The following is a 25,795-nucleotide window of genomic DNA, read 5'->3' as shown; positions in this document are numbered from 1 at the left end:
TCCTACACCAGTATTCTTTTCACTAACAACATAGATAAGTGTGGATGAAATTAAAATGTCTAAAACATTGGAAAAGATAGCTTTCTTTAGGACCTCAAGTAGCCAATATACAGCATGTAAGTACACAGCACTAGTGCAAAAAAGTGTTGAAAGGGGTGAGAAATTGCCAAAAGGATACAGATGAAAGCTGAAAGTAAACATGAATTTCACTTCCAAAGATTATCATTAATAAAAATATACCTAATGCTGGCTCTGTGTGAGGCTCAGAGTGGGGCTCTGCTGCAAAAAGCAACATAGAGGAGCTTCAGCCCACAAAAAAGGACAAAGTAGTCAGGGTTACTGGCAGCAAAAAATGTAATAAAATGAAGAGATCTTATGCACACAAAAAGCAGACAGAAACTATAGGAAATGACAGAAGGAACACATCACTCAGAAGCAGTATAGTCTAGGACACGCCCAGAGAAGAGATGGGAACTGAGCTGAGCCTTGAGGAAGTAGCCTAGGCAAGTAGAAAGGTCAATGAAAGGAGTTCTAAGCAGGAAGAATACAGTATGTCATGTATATGCAACACAGTGGTCACAGCAGAGATCAGGAAGTGGTAGAAAACACTGGAGAGATTTATAGGGACCGTATTGTGGAGAACCCTGGCTAAAGAAAAGGAGAATTCATCTTCCTGGGATAACAGGCAGCCAATGAAACCGCTGAGCAGGTGGGGCGACCTCAAGCTCCCATGTTCGCAGAACATAGCTACGAAAACCAAAAACCAGGACTCCATTCCAGCTCTGGAGAGGAATCTGCTCTGCATTTGGGATCCCTTACCTGGCTGTTCTTCAATAAGAAACAGATGGAGAACAGCTGTGGCTGGTAGGTGGGTAGAGTTTTTTACACAATGCAGAGTTCCTAACACTTTGAAGAGCCCTTAGTTCAAAATTTTTGTTTTCACTAATAGTAATCCCAGATACTTATTTTGTGCTTCTATGTGCCAGGCAATTTCACAGTGTTTTGCAAATACAGACTCTTTCAATCATGATAATCCTCTGAAGTTCCCACTATTCTTATCTTCATTTCACAAATGAGGAACTGGGGCACAGAGAGGTTGGGAACATAATCAAGGTCACAGAGTTGGGATTCAACCAGAAAAACTATGATCTTAGCCAAATACTTTCAGCAACATCAATTATATTACACTAGCCCTCAACCCAGATATTTTTAGCAACAACTTATGAAATGGTGGGTTAGAGGAAAAGGACCTTTTAGTCTGCCTTCTACGGAAATTAAAATCTCAAAGCCTCCCTTTACCATATTAAGTTTTGACATATTTTGGATAATGAAACTGTTTTTACCCTCCCTTTACAAAGTCTGTGGGCAGAGTTTTAGCTGGAATGATAAAAATGTAGCATGGGGGAAATTTCTTTAATTTCCATGTTTTACATAAATTACCTGAATATATTTAACAAGTAGAGCGATAACATCCATCCTCCCTGAACATCCTCTTAATTTGAGCACTAAATAGAGGAGTCATTAGTGAACATTACATGCAGGTGTTTTCGGTGGTATTTACTAAAGAGTCTCCAGTTGCTACCCATTAAGAGAAACTTTTAAAGTTAGACTACCAGAAGAATGATAAAATGCACAGCAAGAGAAACCATTTTTGACACTTTCGTTATTTGAAGCATATATCAAAAGCTGGAACTTTGCATAGCAGTGGGTTTTGTTCCATTGTGAAGGCTGAAAGTGCCAGGTGACAGTTTTCTGCTTGCAAAGTCAAAATGTAAATTACGGAGTCACTCCTGGGCTCTTAGGTAATTCCTGAGGTATACTCTGACATACCTACTGTTTTTACAGTGCTGTGACATCTAGGAATGGGTGCTTTGATTCTGCCAAATTCTCCACGGAAAGGATTTATTTTTTGTTTTTAATAAAAATAGTAAATATTAATTAATAAATAATAAACTAATAAATAGTAATGATAATAAAATTGGAATTTTTAAATTCTAAATTATTTTGTAAATTTTTGTTTTTGGCTTTTTTTTTAAGGGTTACACTTGCAGCATATGGAAATTCCCAGGCTAGGAGTTGAATTGGAGCTACAGCTGCCAGCCTACACCACAGCCACAGCAATGCCAGATCCGAGCCACATCTGCCACTACACTACAGCTCATGGCAACGCTGGACCCTTAACCCACTGAGCGAGGCCAGGGATCGAACCTGTGTTCTCACAGATCCTAGTTGGGTTCTTAAGCCACTGAGCCACAATAGGAACTCCCTAATTTATTTTTCAATTTAAGCGTATTTAGTAAGCAAAGGTAGTTTCTGAGCATGAACATAATTTGGGAAAATAACTAAATAGTTATTAAACACTCACAAAAGAGCCCAAATAATCTCTTTGTGAAGGGTTCTCTCCTTGACAGAGAGTAAGAGCATTAACTCTTTGTCTATCTTGAAATAGAAAAGCAGGTTATTTTTTGTAAACATTTTGAAGCAACATTCTTCATCCATCTCAGACACTGGAGAGCATATTCAGATTGAGGCATGAAACCCACCACTTACTCATTTATTCAAAAACCAATTCTTGGGCAACTAATTAGCTGCAGGGATAGTGCTAGACCCATAGGTACAGAGAAAAGTCAGGGATCTGAACAGGGACTAACGCCATGGCAAGAGGAAATAAAAGGCTGTGCACTGACAGAGGTAACCTCAGAGTGCTCTGGGCACACACCAGGAGACCTCCATCCCAGGCAGCTCAGCTCAGCTTCCAGGAGACATAAGTAGATGTTTGTGGCATGAGGAAGAGGAAGAGGGGATTTTTAGGGAGATGGGGGAACACATATTTACAAAGCCAGGAGGTGTGAGAGAACCTCATACTTCGGGGAACTCCAAGAATGTCAGGAGGACAAGTGGATAGGAATGAGGGCAGACAGGGCCAAGAGAAGTTGGCAAAGTCAGATTATGGGAAATCTTAGGGATGCTAAGAAGAATGGGTAAAATGTCGAAAGTAAGGGGAGAACAAATGGAGAATTGCAGGAGGTTGACATACTCAGATTTGCTCTTTTAAACGATCCTCAGGGTGGTGTGAAGCAGTAGGTCTCAATGGTGATGCTTGGTCACAACTAGGGGAAAGGGGTCCTACTGGCATCGAACGTGTCAAGGACAGGAATACCACTAAATATCTTATAAAGCGCAGGACAAGCCACTGGAACAAATAATTAATTATCCCAAGGTGGAGAAATCCTGGCATGCAAGGCTGACTAATGCCTGTGTCCCACCCCACCCCCAACATGTTCATGATCTAATTCAAGGAATTTGTGAATGTGTGTCCTTAAAAGGACAGATGTGATTAAATTAAGGGTTGTGAAATGAGATGATCCTGGCTTATCAGTGACCCAACATAATCACAAGGGTCCTGATTAGAGAGAGGCACAGGGTCAAAGACAGAAAAGGTAATGTGAGGACGGATCCAGTCACTGAGGGAGATGGGGGTGATGCCTTGGAATCAGAAGAGGGAGCAGGGAGCCAAGGAAACAGGCAACCTCCAGAAACTTGAAGGTCCCCTACAGCCTCCAGATGGAGCCAGTCATGCTGACACCTTGACTTGAGGCCAGTGAGGCTGCTTTGGGACTTCTGACCTCTCAGAGCGATGAGAGAATACATTTGTGTTGTGTTAAGCCACTATCCATGTGACACTGTTACAGCAGCAATAGGAGATTAATATATGCTTTGGAGGACAGACAGACAGGAAGCGAATCTTAAGGCAGAATAAACAGTGAGAAGGTATCAATTCTGCCAGGCACCTGAGCACTGAAGATACAACAGTGATCCAGGCAGAGAAAAAATTCTGTTCCCTTCAAATTTATAGGGCTTTGTGTGTGTGCATGTTTTGTATGTGTGAGTTCTTCCTAAATTTCAGAAAATAACCCTGAATAATGCTAACTTCCTTTCCTAATCCATTTTACATCTTCTGACTTTTTCTGTCTTGACAGTTTTACTTTTGATTCGAATTTCTTAGTATTTCACATTATGAACTGTACCTCCCCTGAACAATGATGCAAGGTGTTGTAGTGTCATATAATGTCTCTCTACATTGTTTTCTATTAACTTTGCTTATAGTTTTATTATCATGGATTGAATATTACTCCCAATGACCCACAGCACTATTATTAACCCATTCTTGCCATGTATTCCTATAAAAGAACAGACTTCACCACACCACTGTCAGGACTGGCCACGAGCAACTTTTGATCCATTGAATGCAAGTTCTCTTATCTGATTATAAACTTGTGAGTGTGAAATAAGGGGTCCACTGTTGGAAGCCACTGAGACTTTGGTATGGTTTGTTATGCCGTATATCCTCGGGAAATCTGTCTAAAACATTTATGTTTACATTTAGGCCTTTTATCTATGATGCCATCATTGTTATATACAGGTATCTGTTTGATCTCTCGATTCTGTTTCATTGATCTGTTCCCATATCAATTCTATACTATTTTTGGTACTGAAATATTATACTGTGTCTAAATATGAGTTCCCACTTTTAGTCTTACTTCTTAAAATTACATTAGCTTTGTATTGTGAAATTTCAAATTATATTTAAAATAGGTTTCATGTTCTTCTGCAAATTCTGCTGAGATATTGATTACCTTGAGTTTATAGATAAACCTGGGAAACCATTAAAAGCTTTACAATGTTAACATGACTTCTTTTATGAAAGTCTCATTTGATTAACTTTAGATATCTTATAAGTTCCTCTGTGAAGATATTGTGCTTTCTTCATTGATCTAATTCCTAGGTCTTTCATAGTTCGGACTGATGTTTTTGAGTGGCCTATTATCCTCTCATATTTTTAGTTGGTTTTTACTGTGTAAGGTGTTGGACTCTGATGTAAACTGTGTTCACCCAATTAAGGAAGAGAAGAAAGTATTAGCACTTCTATATAAATGCTTATTTTTTATTTCATTTTAACATTTTAGTTTTTAGGTAAATAGAACCTAAGTATGAATACATTAATTCTACAATAATAACAATAGCTAATTCTTATTAGACACCAACTTTGTGCTAGTTACTATTCAAATGCTTTCCAAGTATTAATTCATTCCATCCTCACAATATCCAAAGTGATCATTTTTTCTCACTTTATAGGCAAGAAAAATGAGGCAGAGAGTGGTTATATAACTTGCCTAAGTTCACACAGGTGTAAGTTACAGAACCAAGATTTGGATCCAAGACAATCTTACCCTTAGTCTCTATGCGACGTGGTTCGCAAACTACATTATTGCACTTTATAAATAAATATTGGGTTCATACTAGGCTCATACAATGAGTTGGCATACTTTTTAAAGATAAGGATTATATGTTTCTTTAAAGTTTTACTTATCAACTTTTAGAGGAACTAATATTTTGAGACTAGTGGTGTAGAAAAATGCTATTAATCTTTAATGTTTATCTTGTATCTGGCAATTTCACTTAACTCTTTTATTATATAAACTAACTAGCTCATTCTCTTGGGTTTTTTAGTAGTCTTATCATTTACAAATAATGACAGTTTTATCTCTTCCTTTCCAATTCTTATTATTGCTAATTATTTTCCTTGTCTTATTGTGTTGGCTGGGCCTCCAGTACTACATTGAATAGTAGTGGTGATAAAAGATATCCTTGCTTTGTTGAATTAAAAATTTCTTCAATAAACACTATCTATCTGAGCCTTTTAAATTAATACTTTTATCAAGTTAAAAACTCATATTTGCTCCCAGTTTTCTTAGTTTCTGTTGTTTTATCATTAAATAAGTATAAAATTTACTAAATGCTTTTTCTGTATCTACTGAGATGATTTCTTTTTTAGTCCACTGTTGTGATGAATTACAATTTGATAACAGTTTTGATCAGTAAGCCATTGTACCACTCCCGAGGTAATTCCTACAAGTTCACATTGTATTGTTTTAATAGATCATGAATTTATTTGACTAAAATTTTATTTAGTATCATCTGTGTTCAGAGGTGGACTATTTTCCTTTTTCTTTTGTATTGTTCTTATCTAGTTTTAATATGAAGATATTAAGCTCATAAAATGACTTGTGCAGGCTTAGTTTTTTCTGGAAAAGTTTGCATGAGATAAAATTATCTGCCTTTTAAAATTTCGCTTAAACTTTAAGGTTCTTTAAACCCTAAAGGGCCTTATTTCAACTAACTCAAAGGTATTTAGTTACCAGGAGTTCCCCTCATGGCTCAGCAGTCAACAAACCACTACAAACCATGAAGTTGCAGGTTCAATCCCTGGCCTTGCTCAGTGGGTTAAGGATCTGGCGTTGCTGTGAGCTGTGGTGTAGGTTGCAGACAAGGCTCAGATCCTGCACTGCTGTAGTGTAGGCCAGAGGCTACAACTCCAATTAGACCTATAGTCTGGGAACCTCCATATGCTGTGGGTGCGGCCCTAAAAAAAAAAAAAAAAGGTATTTTGTTACCAAAGAAGAAAAGGAAGGATACCAAAACTGTACTATGGCATTTTCTAGAGAAAACATATTTAGTCAGTTAAATATTTTCTGCAATTCATCATAAGATAAGTAAGCTTTAAAGCTTCAGAGCAGAATTTTGAAATATGTAGTGTTTGGCAATTTTGGAAAGGATAAAAACATTAGCATGTTTTGTATGCATTATCATTTAGTTGCCAACCATTTTCAAAAACAATTTCCCCACAATTCTTGGCAGATAACTAATGAAAAGAATGAAAGTAACTATGTCAACGTAAACTAAATTTTATTGGGCAAACTGAGAGGCAAAAGGAAATCAAGTCTCAGAAGGCAATTACTATAAACATTAGATTTCTGGTGGTGAGCACATTCGTTCCAGTGAGAAGTTACATCAAAGATATTCTTCAAAAATGAGGCTCTGCCCCATGAAGCAAAGGGCAACCACTGTCGCCTAGATTGGGTCAGAATGTGGAGGAGGGGTTTAGTGCGGAGCTAAGAAATAAAATTTGAGAACAGAAATCTTAATAGCTTTCTGGTAGCAACTCAGGCATTTCAGATGAAGATTATAAGAGGTTTGAAATCTTTTTCTTTGCAGATTCATTGTTGTATTTTAAATGATTGCCAGTTTCACAAAATGAGCAACCGGAAAACTCTTAGGACCTTAGCAGCCTGGTGCTGTTTTAGGAACATCAATGCATTCAGAGAAATGGAGACAGAGAGGGAGGTGACAGCAGACCAGAAGAGAGGAGACTAAGTCAAGGCCCTGTGGCCACCACAAAGAAGAAAAAGAGCACAGGACAGGTCTTGAGCTTGAGAATGGACCAGGAGTTCAGAGCAGAAACACCTGAAATTGATAACATTATATTATACCATGTTATCAATTTTGTAGACATTCCAAGTTCGACTGGATTGTACCAGGGTGTGATTAGGTAACATTGAAATTGATAGCTGTGAAATGACAGCAACAGACAGACCTTGCTAACATGAAGCAATCAAAGGTGTGTACAGTTTAAGCAAAAATACTCAATCCTGAGCTTGACGGATCATACAAAGCAGGTTAGGTCATTAACTAAAGGTCAGATATAAATATAGTGAGGATGTTTAAGACAGCTAGGCATGCTCTAGTCTTGGAAATCACATTTATATACCCAGGATATAACTTTGGCTCTATGTGTATCCATTTCTACCTATGTAATGGAACAAATGAAAATCTCAAGAGATAATTGAGTCCAATTTATTGTATTTGATGTCTTAATGAGAACACAATGGTCATAATATAGTGAAATAGTTATATTTCTAGCAGAACAGAAGGGTCAATTTTAGCAGATAAATAGAAGATCGCTTCTTGCCAAACTTTTAGAATATACAATTTTAATCAACTATAAAGCCAATAGAAAAACTCAGTGCTAAGTAATTTGTAGATGTCTTGAATAACAAGAACAATATTTTGACCCTGTTCGTAGTATGCAAACAGGTTTCAGAGTTTATCTGTTAAATCTCAGGAAGGATTCTGTGGCATTTCTGATCTAATTTTTATTGGCCTGGACCTGATCTTGACAAGTGATTAATTCACAGTAGGCTCTATTTTCCATTATTAATCTCTTGGATTTGAAAGGTTTATCAGACCCAAAGCTATTAGGTATTTAAAATGCTTCACTTTTTGATTACTTGCTAAATATTGATTCCTAGGTTTTTTACCGTCCTGCTATTTTCATTTGTGAAGCAATTGGGAAATGCTAGGGTGTGTGTGTGTGTGTGTGTGTGTGTGTGTGTGTGTAGTATGTGTATACTTGTGCATGCACACATACAGGTTTTATAGTCTTTCAGGGATAAACACTAACCTTTACAAAGTATTCTAATTAAGATTAGCAGAGCTGAGAAATACTGCATTCTGTTCATGTACTAACTCTCAACGAGGGCACTCGGACTGGAACTGCTGTCTTTTTTAGATGTGGAAGTTTGCATCAGTAAATATTCATGTGACAGCTTGATTATAAATGGTTTGATTAATTTGCCAGCATATGCACGTTGGAACTTGCTTCCGAGGATCACTGCTAATGGGAAAGGGATTCGCACTGTCCTTTGAGGATTCAGAACTTCCCAGAAGAAAAGGTTTAAGTATGACATCAGGTCCGATAGGAAAGGGCATGGCAATTACAGAAACACATTTGCAGAGATTCCAGATAAGAAAATAATTTTGTACAAATTTCACCTTGCCATGTCTTTCAAACTGTTGTAGGGAGTCAAATTGTCTTACAGAAGGGCAGTCAACAGTCTTCCTTGGTGTAGCCTGGGCTTAATGTTTCATTTCAGAAAAAGGGGTGTCATTTCAGAAAGGACTTCTGATTACCCGAATGATGCAAAATGGGTACAAGTCTGCACTGATTTCTTTGCATGATAACATAGAGAGTTTTTAAGTTTACTTCTTTTTTTTTTTTTTTTTTTTTTTGGTCTTTTTGTCTTTCTTTTCAGGGCTGCACTTGAGGCATATGGAGGTTCCCCAGCTAGGGGTCCAATCAGAGCTGTAGCCGCCGGCCTACTCCATAGCCACAGCAATGCGGGATTCGAACTGCATCTGCGACCTACACCACAGCTCACAGCAATGCCGGATCCTTAACCCACTGAGCGAGGCCAGGGATTGAACCCACATCCTCATGGTTTCTAGTTGGGTTCATTAACCACTGAGCCAATGCGGGAACTCCTAGGTTTACTTCTTGTAGGTTATTCTTGAAGAGTAGAAAGTGTGAAAGAATAATTCTCAGGCAGAAGTTTGAATTTGGCTTCTGATAGTCATGAGTTACTTAAGACTTTCTTTTTTGAAATTAGCTAGGGATTATGTTCAGCTGCATGTAAGAGGAACACAAGTATGGTGGCTTAATCAGTTAAAGGCTTCTTCTCACATATGAAGTATAGACATAAGTGGGCAAAGTGGGTATAGTGGCCTTGTAATATCATCAGCATCTGCGTTTATTTTGTCTTTTCGTTCCTTCATCCTTATGGTTTCGTCATGGCTGCAAAAGAGTCTTCTCTGCCCCTAACTAGCCTCCCTTCTGTGTGCCAAGCAGGAAGAATGAGAAACCTGTGTCAGGAGAGCAAAACTACAAGGCATTCCTGGTTAGGTTTCAGCTAATCTCACCGACCACACCACATCCTGGGGTCAGCCTCTGCTGTAACAGTCTGAGAGATGGTAGGGTTTGTTTGTTTTGTTTTTTGGCTTATGTTTTGGCTGCCTGGCCAATAAAAATTGAAAATGAGAGTTCTTCTAGTAAAAACAAAGGAGAGAGTGGATATTGGGTAGGCGAACAGCATGTTCTGCCACATATTTACTAGTGTCTGTTCTGTTCTGGCATTGCCATGACTTTCCAATAGCTATTTCGTACACCATGCTCTTTTGTCCTTATTTTGCTTGATTAGAAGTAGATTTCATTCAACAGAACTTTGATGCACAGAATTGATGTTCTTAGGGAATAATGACACCGTGAAGGCTTATTGTTCAGGAGTTCATTCCTCCACAGGGCTCCTAAACAACGACCACCACCACCACCACCACCACAAACTACTCATACATGCAGAGAGGCTGGAAAGGTATGTTCGACTGTCAACCCAGATATGAAATCAAATTCAAAAGCAAGTATGACACCATTCCTCATATGATGGCCCTGAGAGTTGAAACCTAAGAATAAACCACGTGGATACCAAAAAAACCCAAAGCAAACACTGGTAGAACTCATAAGATAGGCAGACAAATCCCACAGTGATTTTTATCAAGTGTATATAGTAACATCTCCAAGATAAACTATATGCTGAGAAAGACCCATACTCAATAAACTTAAAAGGCTTGACTTTTAAAGCATGTTAACTGATAATAACAGACTTAAATTAGAAATCAATAACATATCTAGATAAGCCTAGACATTTAGAAATTAAAGAACTCTCTTCTAAATATCAAAGAGGTCAAGGGATAAAAACCACAGAGAAAAAGAAAACTTCATTTGAGTAAAATTATAATGAAAATATGGCTTATGAAAACTTGTGGGATGTTGTAAAGTAATACTTAAAGGAAAATTCTCAAATTGGGAAAGTAAAAAAGATTGGGATTTCCCATTGTGGCTCAGTGGTTAGTGAATCCGACTAGGAACCATGAGGTTGCGGGTTTGATCCTTAGCCTTGCTCAGTGGATTAAGGATCCGGCGTTGCCATGAGCTGTGGTGTAGGTTGCAGACACGGCTTGGATCCCACATTGCTGTGGCTCTGGCGTAGGCCGGGGTCTACAGCTCCGATTCGACCCCTAGCCTGGGAACCTCCATATGCTGTGGGAGCAGCACAAGAAAATGGCAAAAAGACAAAAAAAAAAAAATTAAAAAATAAAATATTTCTCTCAATAAAGACAAAAATGTTAAAATGAAAAACCAAAACTTTTACTTTTAGGAATAAATGAGAATTGTTTTTTTTCCATATATTATAGATATTAAAGGAATAATATATGAATACTATGAACAACTTTATGCCAACATATATGACAATTTAGATGAAGTGGACAAATTCCTTGAAACACAAGTTACCCAAACTGACAAAATAGAAAATCTGAGAAGCCCAATAATAATGGAATTGCATTTACCATCAGAATCTCCCCACAATTAAAACTTGAGTCCCAAGTGGCTTTACTGATGAATTCTATTAATTTTTTGAAAAGGAAATAATGCAAATCCTATAGATAGTTTTACATAAAATAGAGGAGTTACCAAGTCCCAACTTTTTCTATAAACCTTATATCTGGCCTGGCAGTTGATATTTTGTGACTTACAGTTTAGTAAATTAGCCTATTCCTATTTCATAGATTAGTAAATTAGCCTATTCCTGTTTCACAGATTCTGGCAGAAGACGTGGGACTTGGGCCAGAGACAAATGACTTTATTACTCACAGACAACAAGCAACATAGGTATCATCATGTTTGCGGCTGTTCCCTGGTTCTCAAGTCCATGAAAGTGACACGAAGGGCTCAAACACATGCTGACAGAGGCAGGGACCTACATTATAGGAGTGGGTCTGTGCCTGAAAGAATGTCAGAGAAAAAGTTTTGAGTTTTAGCTCAGCTATTGACCTATTTGCCACACAGGACAATCACCTCTGTTTTGGGATCTCAGCTTCATTATCCATAAAATCAGAGAATTTGGACAAAGTGACCACTTAAGTCCCTTCCAACTCTATGATTTTAAGTGTCTGTGTACATGAGCCAGAGAGGATTGAAAATATAGCCTTTAATTATTGTAGGTAATGGAATTAAGTGCATGAAGTTTAAGACATGGGGAACTCCTTTGGTCAACTTTTGGACTGAAAATATCAATCCCTTCACTTCATATTTCATATATTACCTAGGGTTCCTTCCTGATATTTATATTTAAGGTTTCAGATTATTCTACTCATAATATAGTATTCTTTTGATATCCACTTAAAAATGGATTTGTTTTCTTGATGGTGAGAACAAATCAAATATACTAGGTATTTCTCTGTGTATGCAAGTACCTATCAAACATCCATATACATGAATACATAACTATGTGTACATATGTATGTGGGTATATATGTACATATATATAATATATAAATATGTGTGCATTTTTACACATTGATAAATACAGGCATACTTTGGAAATATTTCCAGTTTGGTTGCAGATCATGATAAAAAAGAAATTATTGCAATAAAGTGAGTGACAGCAACTTTTTGGTTTCCCAATGCATGTAAAAGTTAGGTACTTAAAAAGGAAGCCACCAATAACACATGCTCTACATAGCATCATATTTGGCTCTGAGCTATAGAAACCTGAAAAACAGTTGCAAACACAGGGCATATTTTTCTTACATACAAGACACTGTGGAAATAGGGAATCCTGGGCTGCTGGAGCTGAAGGCCCCCTCCAAGGATTCAAACTCCTATTTCCTATTCTGCCTTCTTCAGCAGTGTGGCCTTTGCACTCATGTTTGCAAAATGACTACTGCCCCTCCGGGCATCACATTCTGACCCCAGGTAGGAAGAAAGGGAAAGATTCAGAAGACTTTCTCATAAGGCTTCATTTTGTCTTAAAAAGGAAAAAGGGATGTTTTCCCCAGATGTATCTGCCTGTATCTTATGGCCAGAACTGGGTAACATGGTTTCCCCTAGCTGCAAAATTACTTGCAGAAGTGAAGATATTTATATATTTAGTTGGGAACACTGATAATCATCTCCAACAAAATTGGAGTTTCTTTTAGCAAGGAAGAAGGAGACACTAGATTGTGGCAAGTGACAAGCCATTCTTATATACGCCTACTACAGAAAAATTAGGAAAAACAGAGAAGCATGTCTCAATTTTTCTATTCCATTTATTATTCACTTATTTAGGCTTTCTCCCTCTGTTTCCTAATCAATACCTTATTTGAAAAGAGACTTTTGTGGCCTTATATCAGATAGTTGAAGCAACTCTGAAGCTATATCCTTAAGTGGATAGCTTTCTGATTCAAATAAATTGCAGAAAATATATTTTTTCCCCCCTGGGAGAATTTAGTATCCCTAAGATAGAACCTTTAGGGGAAAAAAATGTAAATGAAGTTTCAGGGCACAAATTGAAAATGGTTTCATGACAGACTGTCAGCATTTTATCTGGGTCACAAAACAGGCCATTTCCTGTCGTCTCACAGCCCTTAGCTTCTTAAATCACTGCCCTGTAACCCAGCGTGTGGAAATGGACTTGGTCAAGGCCACAGAGGTGGTCACCGCCCCTCCCTGAGTGCACAGCTTTTTGCTAATGGCTCCAACGCCATTGCAGGGCCTGAGACTGTTCCTCATTGTCATAATCACCATGAATTATATTTTTGAGTCTCCTCGGGGGGCATGGCACTGCACTGTGCAAAATGTTTACTGTCCTACTTCTGCTCCCGGATTGTTAGATGTTGTATTTACACTGAGCTTCTCTCTGACTGCAAGCAGTGCTATCCACTGCTGTCGGTCACCTAGAGGTGGAGCTTTGTATCCTGCGGACCGTCCCTGAAGGAATCTGATGAAACAGTGACACTACCACTTTATAGCTAAGTTTCTTCATCATTAATGGATTTTTTTCAACATGCCTATTAGCAGGTACTGTTTTCTTCGTTGTAGAGCTCAGCAATGGCATTGCTGACTTCAAGGGGTTTGGAGAAAAAGAGCTAATATTTTATCAGTCCCGGAAACAGTATTAACTGCTTTATATTTCATTCTTGAGTTACTTCTCTGAAGGTGTAATCAGTACATACACTTTGCAGATGAAGCAGCAGATGGGTAAAAAGTTTAGGTTAGTTGTCCAAAGTCACATAAACTGGTGAAAGATCAAAACTAACCTTGAACCTGGGTTCTCATTTAATTATCTTTCAACTACAGAATAATGTCCTTTAAGAAGTGTTAGAATATTTCACCAAGGGGTCACAAAACCCAACCTCACTAGTGAATTCAGTTTAACCTGAAAGGAAAGACCCTCACCTCTTGTTGACCTCAGTGGTTACTCTGCATGAGAACAGGTGCTTTCACAAGTAAGTGGAGGGACTTAAAAAGTCTAACAGAATTCAGGAATAAGGCGTATTATTTTCTTCAAGGTATATGATGTACTATGTACGTTTTAATGTAGCAGAACTAAAATTATACTCTATTCTTGTTTATTGTGCTTTATTTCTGCTGTACATATTTACATCTTTATTCTGCTTACTTTATGAGTCCTCCATCAAGTGTAAGTTTTCCTAATAGTTTATTCTGGTTCTTAACTCTTCTTTCTTTTAGTAGCAGTTTTAGTGATGCTATATTTGACTTGTGCTTTCTTACTTTTGTTTGAGTGCTTTCATAATTTTCATCCTCATTCACATCAGCCACATTCTCCTCTTGCATTATTTCTGAGTGGTACTAACTGCACATTTATTTCCTGAGTATGTTTTAGAATCCTCCCTCTCCCCTCTGTATTTTACAATTGTAGATGGCCTTTCTGTAGCGTTTTTATTGTCTCAGATTCTGCACTTATTACAGCTTGAGGTTCTTGCTCACTTAAATAACAATTCAGGAAGAACCTGAGTGTCTGCAGATTGTGATTGCTATCAAATCTAATTGTGCCTTTGATTTCATAGTGTCATGGTCTTCCTGGTTTCTAATAATTCCATCTGTAATGATTTTAAACTCTATCATCACTTTCAAAAGGAATCTTAAAGATCTTTTTTCTGCATGTTTCCTTCTTTACAGATTTTGGTGTAAAGAGGCTGCTCTTTTCTTTAATCATTCTCAGTCACAGGAAGTGTTTATACTAGAGACTAAAGCCCAGAGGTATAGCATTAATCTCTCCTGTTTCTTATTCCACACTCTCTGGCCTATAACCCACATTTCCCATCTGGTAACATGAGATACACCATGTCTATAGCTTTTCAAAGCATTTTTCATTAGCCTCATACTGTCTTGATATTCAGGCATTGACTTTGATAAGCATGATTATTTTAGAATATAATATTCTGGCCCATGTACTTCCTTACGATTATATGGTTAATAGGGGGGAAAAAAGATCAGCTATATAATATAATCTGATGGAGATGAAAATAAAATATAATATTATATGGTTAGTAGAAAAAAAGATCAGCTATATAATATAGTCTGATGGAGACCAAAATAAAATATAATAGCACATCTGAATATACTTTTGAAATAAATAGACCAAGTGAAGGAAAGAAGACTTACATTAAAAACAAACAAAACCAAATAAACTTGAGCTTAAATGTAAAGGAGGAACAAAACAACAATAGATGCCTAAAAATACATGAAAATTACACGTTAACTTCTTTGTATATTTTTCACTCACAGAATCATGATGCAATTTTCACCCATTTGAAAGAAAACCAGCAAGCACTAGACTCACTCACAGCAAATGACTAAGTAGGTACTGAATAAGGCAGCCTGACATTGGACCTGCCCCTGTCAAAACCATGGGCCAGACAAGTGTGCGGGTGTGCCAGCCTGGGTTGGGGGCCCAGCCAGGTGAGCAAAACTGTTGAATCAGGAGAAGAACCAAGAAGGGACTTAGATTGCTATAAGTATGTAAATCTGCACATGAGTGTTGTAGGTATTCTGGGGTAAAGCAGGCCTGCTCCATTTACCGCTGAGGCTGGTCATGGAATATAACAGATAAAACACGTAGTTGGAAAGCATTATATCACATGCTATTATTATCAGTCAGCATGTATGTGACTCATACACTAACAGAAGGCTGCAGAAAAAAATAGTGTATGCAATAAAATGCATAAGGGAAGATAATCTATATGAATTTAAAAGTCTAGAAATCTTTGCTTTGACTTTATGAAAGTTTAGTTTTCTATTTTTATGTCAGTTTCTTCTGCCACTTAAGCTTATCTATTTTGGTACTATGTCTTCATTAATAAGAACATATAGTTATTTCTTTTTATTGTACTACATTGAAACACTTAAAGATAATTAAATTTCCTGCTCTTCTCATATTTTAATTCTTTTTTTCTTTTTTAATGTCTTCCTAGGGCCATACCCACAGCATACAGAGGTCCCAAGGCTAGGGATTGAATTGGAGCTGTAGCCACTGGCCTACACCTCAGCAATGTGGGATCCGAGCCATGTCTGCAACCTACACCACAGGTCACGGCAACACCAGATCCTTAACCCACTGAGGCCAAGGATCGAACCTGCATCCTCATGGATGCTAGTCAGATTCGTTTCCACTGAGCCATGACAGGAACTCCATGTTTTAATTTTTTAAGCTGTCTTTTGGTAACTTCTAAATAAATAAGCCTCTCCATTGACAAGAATTTTACATATGAAACACTGGCTATGTGAAGGGATAGCCACACACTGGCTCAACAAGAAGCTCTTAAAGTGGGGAGCCACTGTTCAGAAATACGTCCTGCACATAGGTTACTTTTTTTTTTTCCCAAAGGGCTACAAATGTGGTATATGGAAACTCCCAGGCTAGGGGTCAAATTGGAGCTGCAGGTGCAGCCCTAGGCCACAGCCACAGCAATACCGGATTGGAGCTGCATCTGTGTGACCTATGCCAGCATCCTCAACCTACTGAGTTGAGCGAGGCCAGGGGCTGAACCTGCATCCTCACTGACACTATGTTGGGTTCTTAACCCACTGAGCCACAATGGGAACTCCTAGATTACCAATTAGACATCCATTTGTGCAGAAATATTTCCCTTAAAAAAATAACTCTAGGAAGATTAGTTTATTGTAGCATATTGGGTGAATGTCTTTAATCAGAATATTACTGGACCTCCTCCTTCCACAATTTTCTTCCTGTTGCTCCCTGGATCACGACACCAGGGGACCAGAAAGGATAAGAATTCTCTGAAGCTGGCCAGAGAGGAGAGGAAATATTTCAGAAGACATTCCGAGAAAAGCAGTCTCAGTACCCTCCATTCTCCTGCCCTTTGGCAGCTTGCCATAGGCACAGGTGTTGAAAGACAGTTTGTCAATCTTCTGCTATTCTTTGCCTCCATCCAAGGCTCCGTGCCTCAAACCTTGGGAGCCAGTTGTTCATAGCTCACTGGCTCATGGATAGTTGTTTCTCAGGCTTTGGATAAAATATAGTATGAGATCGATGGGCTAGCTCATCCAGTTGGAGAGCTCCCTTGGGAAGGTAGAAGAGTTAGGTGGAGGCAGGGATCCTCACTCCCTGGGGATCCAAAACCCTGCCTACACAGGTTGGGGAAGACTTGAGACAGAAAAGCACTCAGATATAAGATCTGTGACAGAGTCAGGAAGAGAGAAGAGAAACTGGAGTCCAAGGAACATTTGATGGGCAGGAGGGCAATGAACAATGAGCATCTGTAGAGATGATGTGGGGCAGGGGATGGAGGAGACTGGTCAGCAGCATGAAGCCTTTGTAAAATGGGATATAAAGTTCATAAAAAATTTTGGAGGGAGTTTCCCTTGTGGCTCAGTGGGTTAAGAACATGACATAGTCTCCATGAGGATGCAGATTCAATCCCTCACTGGGTTAAGAATCTGACATAGTCTCCATGAGGATGCAGATTCAAACCTCACTCAGTAGGTTAAGGATCTAGTGTTGCTGCAAGCTGTGCCATAGGTCGAAGATTCACCTGGGATTTGGTGTTGCCTTGACTGTGGTGTAGGCCAGTGGCTGCAGCTCCAATTGGACCCCTAGCCTGGGAACTTTCATATGCTCCAGGTGCAGCTGTGTAAAAAAAAAAAATTTTTTTTTTTTTTTTTTTTTTGCAGCGCCTGTAGCCAGCAGAAGTTCCTGGCTAGGGATTGAACCCATGTCACAGCAGCAACCAGAGACACAGCAGTGACAATGCCAGATACTTGACCCACTGAGCCACCAGGGAACTGGATAAAATTTTTTGTATACCCTGTAATTTTTACCAAAAGCTTTTGAAGCAAGTGAATTTAGGGTAGGGATTGCTGTCTAGGTAAAGATAACTAGCAGACAACTTTGAAAGAGAAATTATATGAAGCCAGCAATTGTTGCAATTAAACAAGGGGTTGGTAACATTTTCCTGTAAAGGGTCTGAGGGTAAATACTTTAGGCTTTGCCAGCTATGAGGCAACATTGAATATATTATGTAGTATTTATGTGACAAAAGGGAAGACAGATTTGCACAAAGTTTTAACGAATGAAATTCAAAATATAAGGATGATAATTAAGTTCCTTTATAAAACAATAAGCCTACTAGTGAGAAGAATGCAATTTTCTTTGGGGGGGGGTGATACCATTTTGCTTAATTGAGGTTCAAACTTAGTTTTCACTATGGTCAGAATCAATTGCAGATTCAAAATGAGATTTTTTTTTTTTCTTTTTAGGGATGAACCTGTGGCATATGGAAGTTCCTAGGCTAGGGGTTGAATTGGAGCTGAAGCTGCTGGCCTACAACACAGCCACAGCAATGCCAGGTCTGAACCACATCCACAACCTACACTGCAACTCGCAGCAACACTGGATCCTTAACCCATTGAACTAGGCCCAGGAACCCGCATCCTTATGGATATTAGCTGGGCTTGTTACCAATGAGCCACAGTGGAACTTCTCAAAATGAAATTTTAAGTATTTCATCTTTGGGAATATTTTTCATACAAATAGGTATCACTAAATACATGTCAATATAGGAGCATGTCCTTTTAACTGAGCATATTTACTGAGTGGAAGACATATAGAATACTATTATATTTTTATCTTGATATTTGATTTTAGCTTGCCATTATATCACATATTAGTAATTTCCAAGGGAAGATTAGGTAGAAGTTCCTCCATTGCACTGTTAATTGGATTTTGAAAAATGGAGGATTTTTTCTTGCATTTTGATCAAGGTCTGAAAAATGCTCTTAGAACTATATAGTTTGAACTTGGAAACTATCTACTACTGCAAATCTGTGTGGGAATGGAGACCTCTTTTTCTTGTTCTAAATTTTAATAGTACCTGATGTGTATAAGGGAGTTTTATTTTATTTTATTTCAAACAGCCTCAGTCATCACAGAAATGACTTTACTACAGAATACATTTGGCAGATAAGCACTTTTTTTCCTTGTAATTTGATGTCAAATTCATTACAAAATGTTATCCAGTCAGCACTAAAAGCTAATTTCCAACCAGCCAGTGCCTGATAATTGTAGTTAAGGGTAGCACTTCCAACCACTTAAGAGGGTGAAAGCCATTCTCAGCTGTGGGTTGAGCAGGAACAGGCGGCAGATAGGATCTGGCCTGTGGGCTTTGTTGGCCAACCTCTGAATCAGACTGTGGGGGCCTACAGAGTGAGACTCTCAGTTCTCACCTCCTGAGCCTTGTGATTTCAGGCAAATTATTTAACTTCTTTAAACCCTCTGTAAGAGGGTACGAGTTCTCCCTCCTAGAGTTGTAAAGATTAAATGAAGACAGTGCATGAAATAATGTAAACAATTAGTGAATAGTTTTTAACAGAAAAATAAAAACCTACCACAATGCTATAAAGGTAGCAAAAAATTCAGCCACGTAAAATGAGGGTGGAGATAGCCCTGGGGCAGCGGGTGGGGAGGCGGGAATGGAATTGTTCTTACTGCAGTAAAGCTAATGAACTTGGGTAGTTCTGCTGCAGAGGACACCTGCCCACCACCAGTCACCTCCTATCTGCATTCTTGTCTAGGGACTTACCCATATTAGAATTACTGTATTTTATCAATACCATCATCATGACACTCTCTATTTCCCCCTGCCCCCCGCTTTTGTTTCAGGGCTGTACCCGCAGCATATGGAGGTTCCCACACTAGGGGTCAAATCAGAGCTACAGCTGCCAGCTTAAGCCACAGCCATAGCAACGCCAGATCTGAGCCACGTCTGTGACCTACAACACAGTTCACAGCAATGACAGATCCTTAACCCACTGATCGAGGCAAGGGATCGAATCTGTGTCCTCATGGATCCTAGTCAGTTTTGTTAATTGCTGAGCCACAACAAGAACTCCTCTATTTTATTCTTTATACACACCTTATGAGCTCGGTACTGATACCATTTTAGGGGCAGGGGATCAAGGCTGCTATCCTGGAATTCACCCCAGTCAGCTTCTCCTGCCATCCTTGGGTCCATGGTCAACTCATCCACCATCATCAGTTCCAGGCAGTTGCTCCCCAGATGGTCCCAGTTCTCCTTTTCTCCAGAGTGTCTGCAGGCAGAGAGCGCAGTTCTTGGGTTCTGCTCTTCCTCAGACCTTGAAACTGCCCTGAAAAGTATTAGAGTCCTTATATATGATGTTTTATATGACCCGACTGGGTGCCTATCTCATTCTACAGTGGGGGATCCTAAAAAGGCAGGGGTGTGTCTTATTTCTTTTTGTGTGTACAGAGATGGTTACTGGATGGTTATTCAGAAAAAAAGTATGGAATCAAGTAATGGGTGAATGAAGACTGTTTCATAAAGGAAACCATATTTTATTTTTATTCCTGACTAAAGACAATGCTCTTCAGGCAGATATTTCAAGCATTCACGACTTTCATAGTCTTTTAAATATTATGTTATTTATTTATGAACTAAAATAAACCTTTTATAGGAGGAACACATAGATTAACATGTATTCATGTTCAGACACCAAGTTTGCCATTAAAAAGTTATGGGAGGAGTTCCCATCATGGCTCAGCAGAAATGAATCTAACATCCATGAGGAAGCAGGTTCGATCCCTGGCCTGACTCAGTGGGTTAAGGATCCAGCATTGCCATAGGCTGTGGCATAGTTTGCAGACACAGCTTGGATCTCATGTTGCTGTGGCTGTGATCTAGGCCGGCGGCTGTAGCTCAGATTTGACCCCTAGCTTGGGAATCTTCCTACGCTGCAGGTGCGGTCCTAAAAAGAGAAAAACCAACAAACAAAAGAAAAAAAGCTATGGGAAAATAAGCAAAAAAATTTCACTTCTCTGTTCTTTCATTTCCTTATCTGAAAGTTATCTTTAAGATCAATTCTGAAATTCTATGATACTTTTTAAAGCATAAGGTTTAGTTTTGATAACAGATTCTGTATTATTTATCTATATTTAAATATAATTTATGAGATTTAAATTAGGACTTAAAAATATTTCAACTCTACAGTGCTTTAGGAGATAAATAGTGTCCTTTCATTGGTTAGTATAAACACTTAAAAAACATACTTGGTATATGGTTACTAAGTTTTGTTAAACTGTTTCCTAGAGTTTTTTGAAATACAACCCCTCAGCAATCTAACTTGATACATACTTGAAGTTCAGCACTGGGCTTCTTATTTTTTAATGTTTAATTTTTATTTTTTGCTTTTTAGGGCCACACCCAGAACATATGGAAATTCCTAGAATAAGAGCTACAGCTGCCAGCCTACGCCACAGTAACTCGGGATCCAAGCGGCGGCTGCAACATACACCACAGCTCAGGGCAACACTGGATCCCCTACCCACCGAGCAAGGCTAGGGATCAAACCTGCATCCTCATGGATACTAGTCGGATTCATTTCTGCTGTGCCACAATGGGAACTCCCAGCACTGGGCTTTTTAAAGCACATTCAGAATTCACTGCCTATGAGAGCAATCTTTTAACTGTGTAGCCTAATTTGACTGTAATCAGTAGCCTAACTGAAAAGGACTGATCAGACTCTGGTAGAAGGAACCATTTCATTTCTCTATCACCACATGTGCTTTATCTCAGGGACTTCAAACAAAGAAAGAAAACTCCACCTGGTATGTGTACATGTTTCTCTTTTGATTTGTTCAGTGCTGAGTCATTTTTGTCATGGATTATCAGAAAAGGAATCCGTTATTGCGTCTCCAACCACACCAGCATCTTTCTTTTCATGAGAGTTATCAGCCTGTGCAGATGGCTTTACAGTTTCCCAAGCTTTTCTCCTGCCAGAAGGCAGGGCTGTGGCTGTCTTCACAGTGTTCCCAGTCTTTAACTTAGAGCCTTAGAGCTGACACAAAATTCCTGACTCACATATTCACCCAGTGAGAGAATGAACTAAAGCACTGTTACATTGGATGCTCATGACATTATCCCTATTAGACAGGTGAGAAAAGAATCAGGCGGGTTAACTGAAGACTATTTCACAAGGTCGTAGAGATGGGTAAGGAAACTAGAACTTCTGACTTGAGAGTCATTATCTTTTCAATGACTCCAGGCTGCTTCTGGCAAATCACTGAAACTGCACAAGTGTTTAAACCTGACCTATCGAGTCACGTTATTTTCAACAGATTGTATTGTGAGTACTTCAAATTTTTGTCTCTAGCAATTTCATGGTGTTTAGAATTGTAAAACAGCCTCAGACATCCTCATCTTGAAAGCTCCAGGAAGGCCCGTTGAGAAACTTAACCACAAGCTTCGAACACATGGCTGTAGAGGGTTAGGATTCCCATAAACATTCTGGGGCACTCGCCAGAAGTTTTGTGGGACACTATTTCCCAGAGCTGTTCAGAAGTTTGTAACATTTTTTGTGCCTCTTGGGCAAGTATGCTATCTGCAGACTCTCGTTTCCCAAGTCCAAAGAAAGAAAACGCTGGTGATGGAAAGTTTCTCAGGGGGCCTTGTCTATAGAAAGCAAGCTCACTTATCACAAACAAACCGTTTCTAAGAGAGCAACAATTGTGTTGTTTAAAGACAGAACATGCAGTTCCCAAACGCAATTTCAGTTTTCCGAAGGACACTTTTATTCTTTCTCAGAAATGCCTGGGTGATTTTTTTGTTGTTGCTGTTTTATTTTGGGTTGCTTAGAAAGGCTGTATAGTGTGCCTCCTTAGTCACCATGAAAAAGGAAAAGAATAAGCAAACAAATGATCCTCTGATGGCCTCAAAGCAATAGACTGAGGGCATCTCTTAAATACAAGCAGGTACTTTTGGTGATGCTGGTAAAGACTTTTCAAATTAAGCTCAAATATGCTTCAAACTCTGACCCAGTCAGACTGATTGAGATTAAATGGTTTCTTTCTTCCTTGAGAATATCTGTCTTCCATAGTATTTTTAGGAAAATCCCTTTAAAAATACTGAAATCTTGGGAATAAGATATTAATATCTTACATTAAGAATTGGATTCCATTTACTTATGGTGGCCTATCCTGAGTTTTATTACATTCAGCATATGAATTTTTTTCTTTTGACGACTACTGTTATTAAAGTTACTGACTTTCTGCCTTCTAAACTTGTGCTATTAGGCCTTAGTGTATGTATATACATGTGTGTATATTTATTTTTTAGACAAGAAATTAATAAGAATTTGGCACCAGGACCAGCAATGGCATCAATATTTTAGGACATTTGTATACAGATTTGGCTATGTAGGGGAGGAAAAATAATTTTTCCTTTACCCTTCTGAGTTCTTAGCCAAAAATCCTTGTAATAAAAGACAGATTAACAAGAGTAAAACACAAGGCGTTTGATTAACATGTAGACCTCAGTATGCACGTGGCAGATGCCCTGGGAAAAATGAGTGACTCCCCCGTGCGGCTTAGGACTCAGGCTTGAGTATCAGCTTATTAGGGAAAGGGAGGGAGGATGTGGGCCTATTAGGGGAGAGGAAATGATTTTTAGGAGGATGAAAGGGCTCTTAGAAGAGTTGATGGGAGGTGTGATAATCTGTGACAACGTGTGTGGGGGGGTGTAGTGTCCACCTCCAGTCTCCACTTCTCTGGCTAATGAAACCCCCAGGGAGGGGATTCATGCAACTGGTTCCTTTTGGGGAATCTGTCTTGAGGCAGATAAGGGAGTTCAGAGAAAGCCTCTCCCTGCCTTTGCTGTTTTCCAAGTGCCTCCAGCTCCAAGGAATCCATAAACCACAGGGTGGACTTTGGAGTGGCCTGTTCTGCAACCCTACACCTGCTCTGCATTTCTTCTCTGTTCCTCACAGGAAAGTCATAAATGATTCAAAAGTGTGGAATCCCTTAGAAACCATGTGATTTCCCCAGGTTAATTAAATGTTTGTAAGTAACATTGTGACTGTTTTTAGCTGTAAAATTTATATTCTAAAGTTGCAAAGATGAAGTTCCCATCGTAGCTCAGTGGTTAACGAATCCAACTATGAGGATTCGCAACCATGAGGTTGCGGGTGCAATCCCTGGCCTTGCTCAATGGGTTAAGGATCCGGCATTGCCGTGAGCTGTGGTGTAGGTTGCACACACAGCTCAGATCCCACGTTGCTGTGGCTGCGGCGAAGGCTGGCGGCTATAGGTCCGATTGGACTCCTAGCCTGGGAACTTCCATATGTCATGGGTGCAGCCTTAGCAAAAGATAAAAAGACCATAAATAAATAAATAAATGAATAAATAAAGTTGCAAAGAAAATCCTTTCAGGAGAATCATTTTGGGAAAATGAAGGATGAGCTTAAATTTGGGTTTTGTTTATTGTGCATATCCTCCTAGGTTGTGAGCTTTTCTGGGGAATATGCTCCACATCATCATGGCTGTGTCCCCAATACTTAGTCAGATGATAATTGTATCAAACATTCATCAAACTATACATATCATATGTTGAGCCAGGGGTCAGCACATGGCCTGTTTTGATGTCTCCTGCAAGCTAAGAATTTTTTAAAAAAATATTTTAAAGGGTTTAAAAATAACAAGGAAGAATGTGACGAGGACTCTAGGGTCCACAGAGCCCGAAATACTTACCACCTGACTCTTTATAGAAAAATGTTTGCAGATCCATTTTTATTCTTAAATATACAACTATTTTTTATACATACTTTAGCCAGAACTCAGACCAATTTGTGGAGTGAGACCCCAGTCATTGCCTATTCAAAGTCATCCTCCTCTCTCATTAATAGAACTATTTCATACCTGTGGGGTAGGTCAAAGTTACTGGCAATTCCATTGTCTCCACTAGGGGTCTGTTTGGAGTAGATGTGTGACTCAGTCCTGGAAGATGAAACAGGAGGGGAAAGTTCGGGGACACATCTGGAAAGGATCTTACTTGCAAGATCCTTGAGAGCAAACATAGAGAAAGGATTATACATGTTTGCTCCCATTCCGATCTTTCTTCCTTGGGACACGGTTATGTGCCGATGCGTTCTGGATCCTTAGTCATCATCTTTTAACCATGAATGAAAGACCAAACAATCAACAGTGATGCTGACCTAGCTTTCTGTCACTGTTGAGCAGCCACACTGACCTCACAACCACCTGTTTCTGGTTTTCTTCTTCGGTGGTGAAACATCATGGTGTTATAGTTTAGGCTGTTGTTCACTGTGTGTTCTGAAACTTGCTGCCAAAATATCTTGATTCGTTCAGGTTGCAAATTTGTTCTATGAATGAGATGGACTGAATTATTAAAAGTCTGTTTGGCATGAGGAGCTTTCTCAAATGATTTGGAGTCACGAGTTAAATTACAGTGTAATCCAGACAGGGATTAACATAACCTAGTATTGCATTATCTTGGGCATAACCATCTGGGCTTAACTTTGAGAAGTAACCACTTGGAGAGCAGAGTGAACTCAACCATGAAATCAATTTAACTTCTCTGATTAAGGAGTAAGCTTGTGTGTGTGTGTTTCTTCATATGTTCAGTATGATCATAGAATGCTTAGATTACACTTAGCTAGATATTGTTCAGAACATATCGGACTGGGAATTAAGGAGAAAAACCCCTTTGACCTCTCAGTAAAGAGGTTAAAAATCCATGCTCTAAAGTCCAGGCTCCTGAAATTCATTGAGAGCTCCGAGTTCCTCCCTCAAAGCTTGTTTCAGGATGGATAAAAATGCAAAGTTATCCCAATACTATTTTATCCTATTTCTGTCTTTTTTTTTTTTTTTTTTTTTGGCTGCACTCACAGCATGTGGAAGTTCCTAGACCAGGGATCAAACCCACATCGAAGCTGCGACCTGGGCCGCTG

General features: G+C 38.9%; 1 protein-coding gene and 1 long non-coding RNA gene across 6 annotated transcripts in view; one reads left to right on the top strand and one right to left on the bottom strand.

The window, feature by feature from the left end:
- The window catches only part of NEIL3 (nei like DNA glycosylase 3), a 383,724-nt gene that overhangs the window by 50,197 nt on the left and 307,732 nt on the right, over positions 1-25,795 (bottom strand). For 4 of the 5 annotated variants that reach the window (XM_021076035.2, XM_084999922.1, XM_084999925.1 and 1 more), the window contains one exon: positions 19,951-20,182. In XM_021076035.2, coding sequence (XP_020931694.2) covers positions 19,951-20,070 — 120 coding nt within the window. In that variant the 5' untranslated portion in view covers positions 20,071-20,182. Of the gene's footprint in view, positions 1-19,950; positions 20,183-25,074; positions 25,208-25,795 lie in introns of all 5 variants that reach the window. The other variant, XM_084999924.1, reaches the window with a different exon arrangement.
- Positions 519-25,250, top strand: LOC146395853 (uncharacterized). Its single transcript, XR_014829796.1, has 2 exons — positions 519-868; positions 21,248-25,250. It is a non-coding gene; the product is annotated as an uncharacterized LOC146395853 (long non-coding RNA).

The sequence above is a fragment of the Sus scrofa genome, chromosome 15 (assembly GCF_054392235.1).
Source record: "Sus scrofa isolate SSC_HxYL_T2T_F1_AM1 chromosome 15, Sscrofa_HxYL_maternal_Yorkshire_Landrace_v2.0, whole genome shotgun sequence".
Classification (NCBI taxonomy): Eukaryota; Metazoa; Chordata; class Mammalia; order Artiodactyla; family Suidae; genus Sus; species Sus scrofa.
This window is presented reverse-complemented; position numbering and strand designations above follow the sequence as displayed.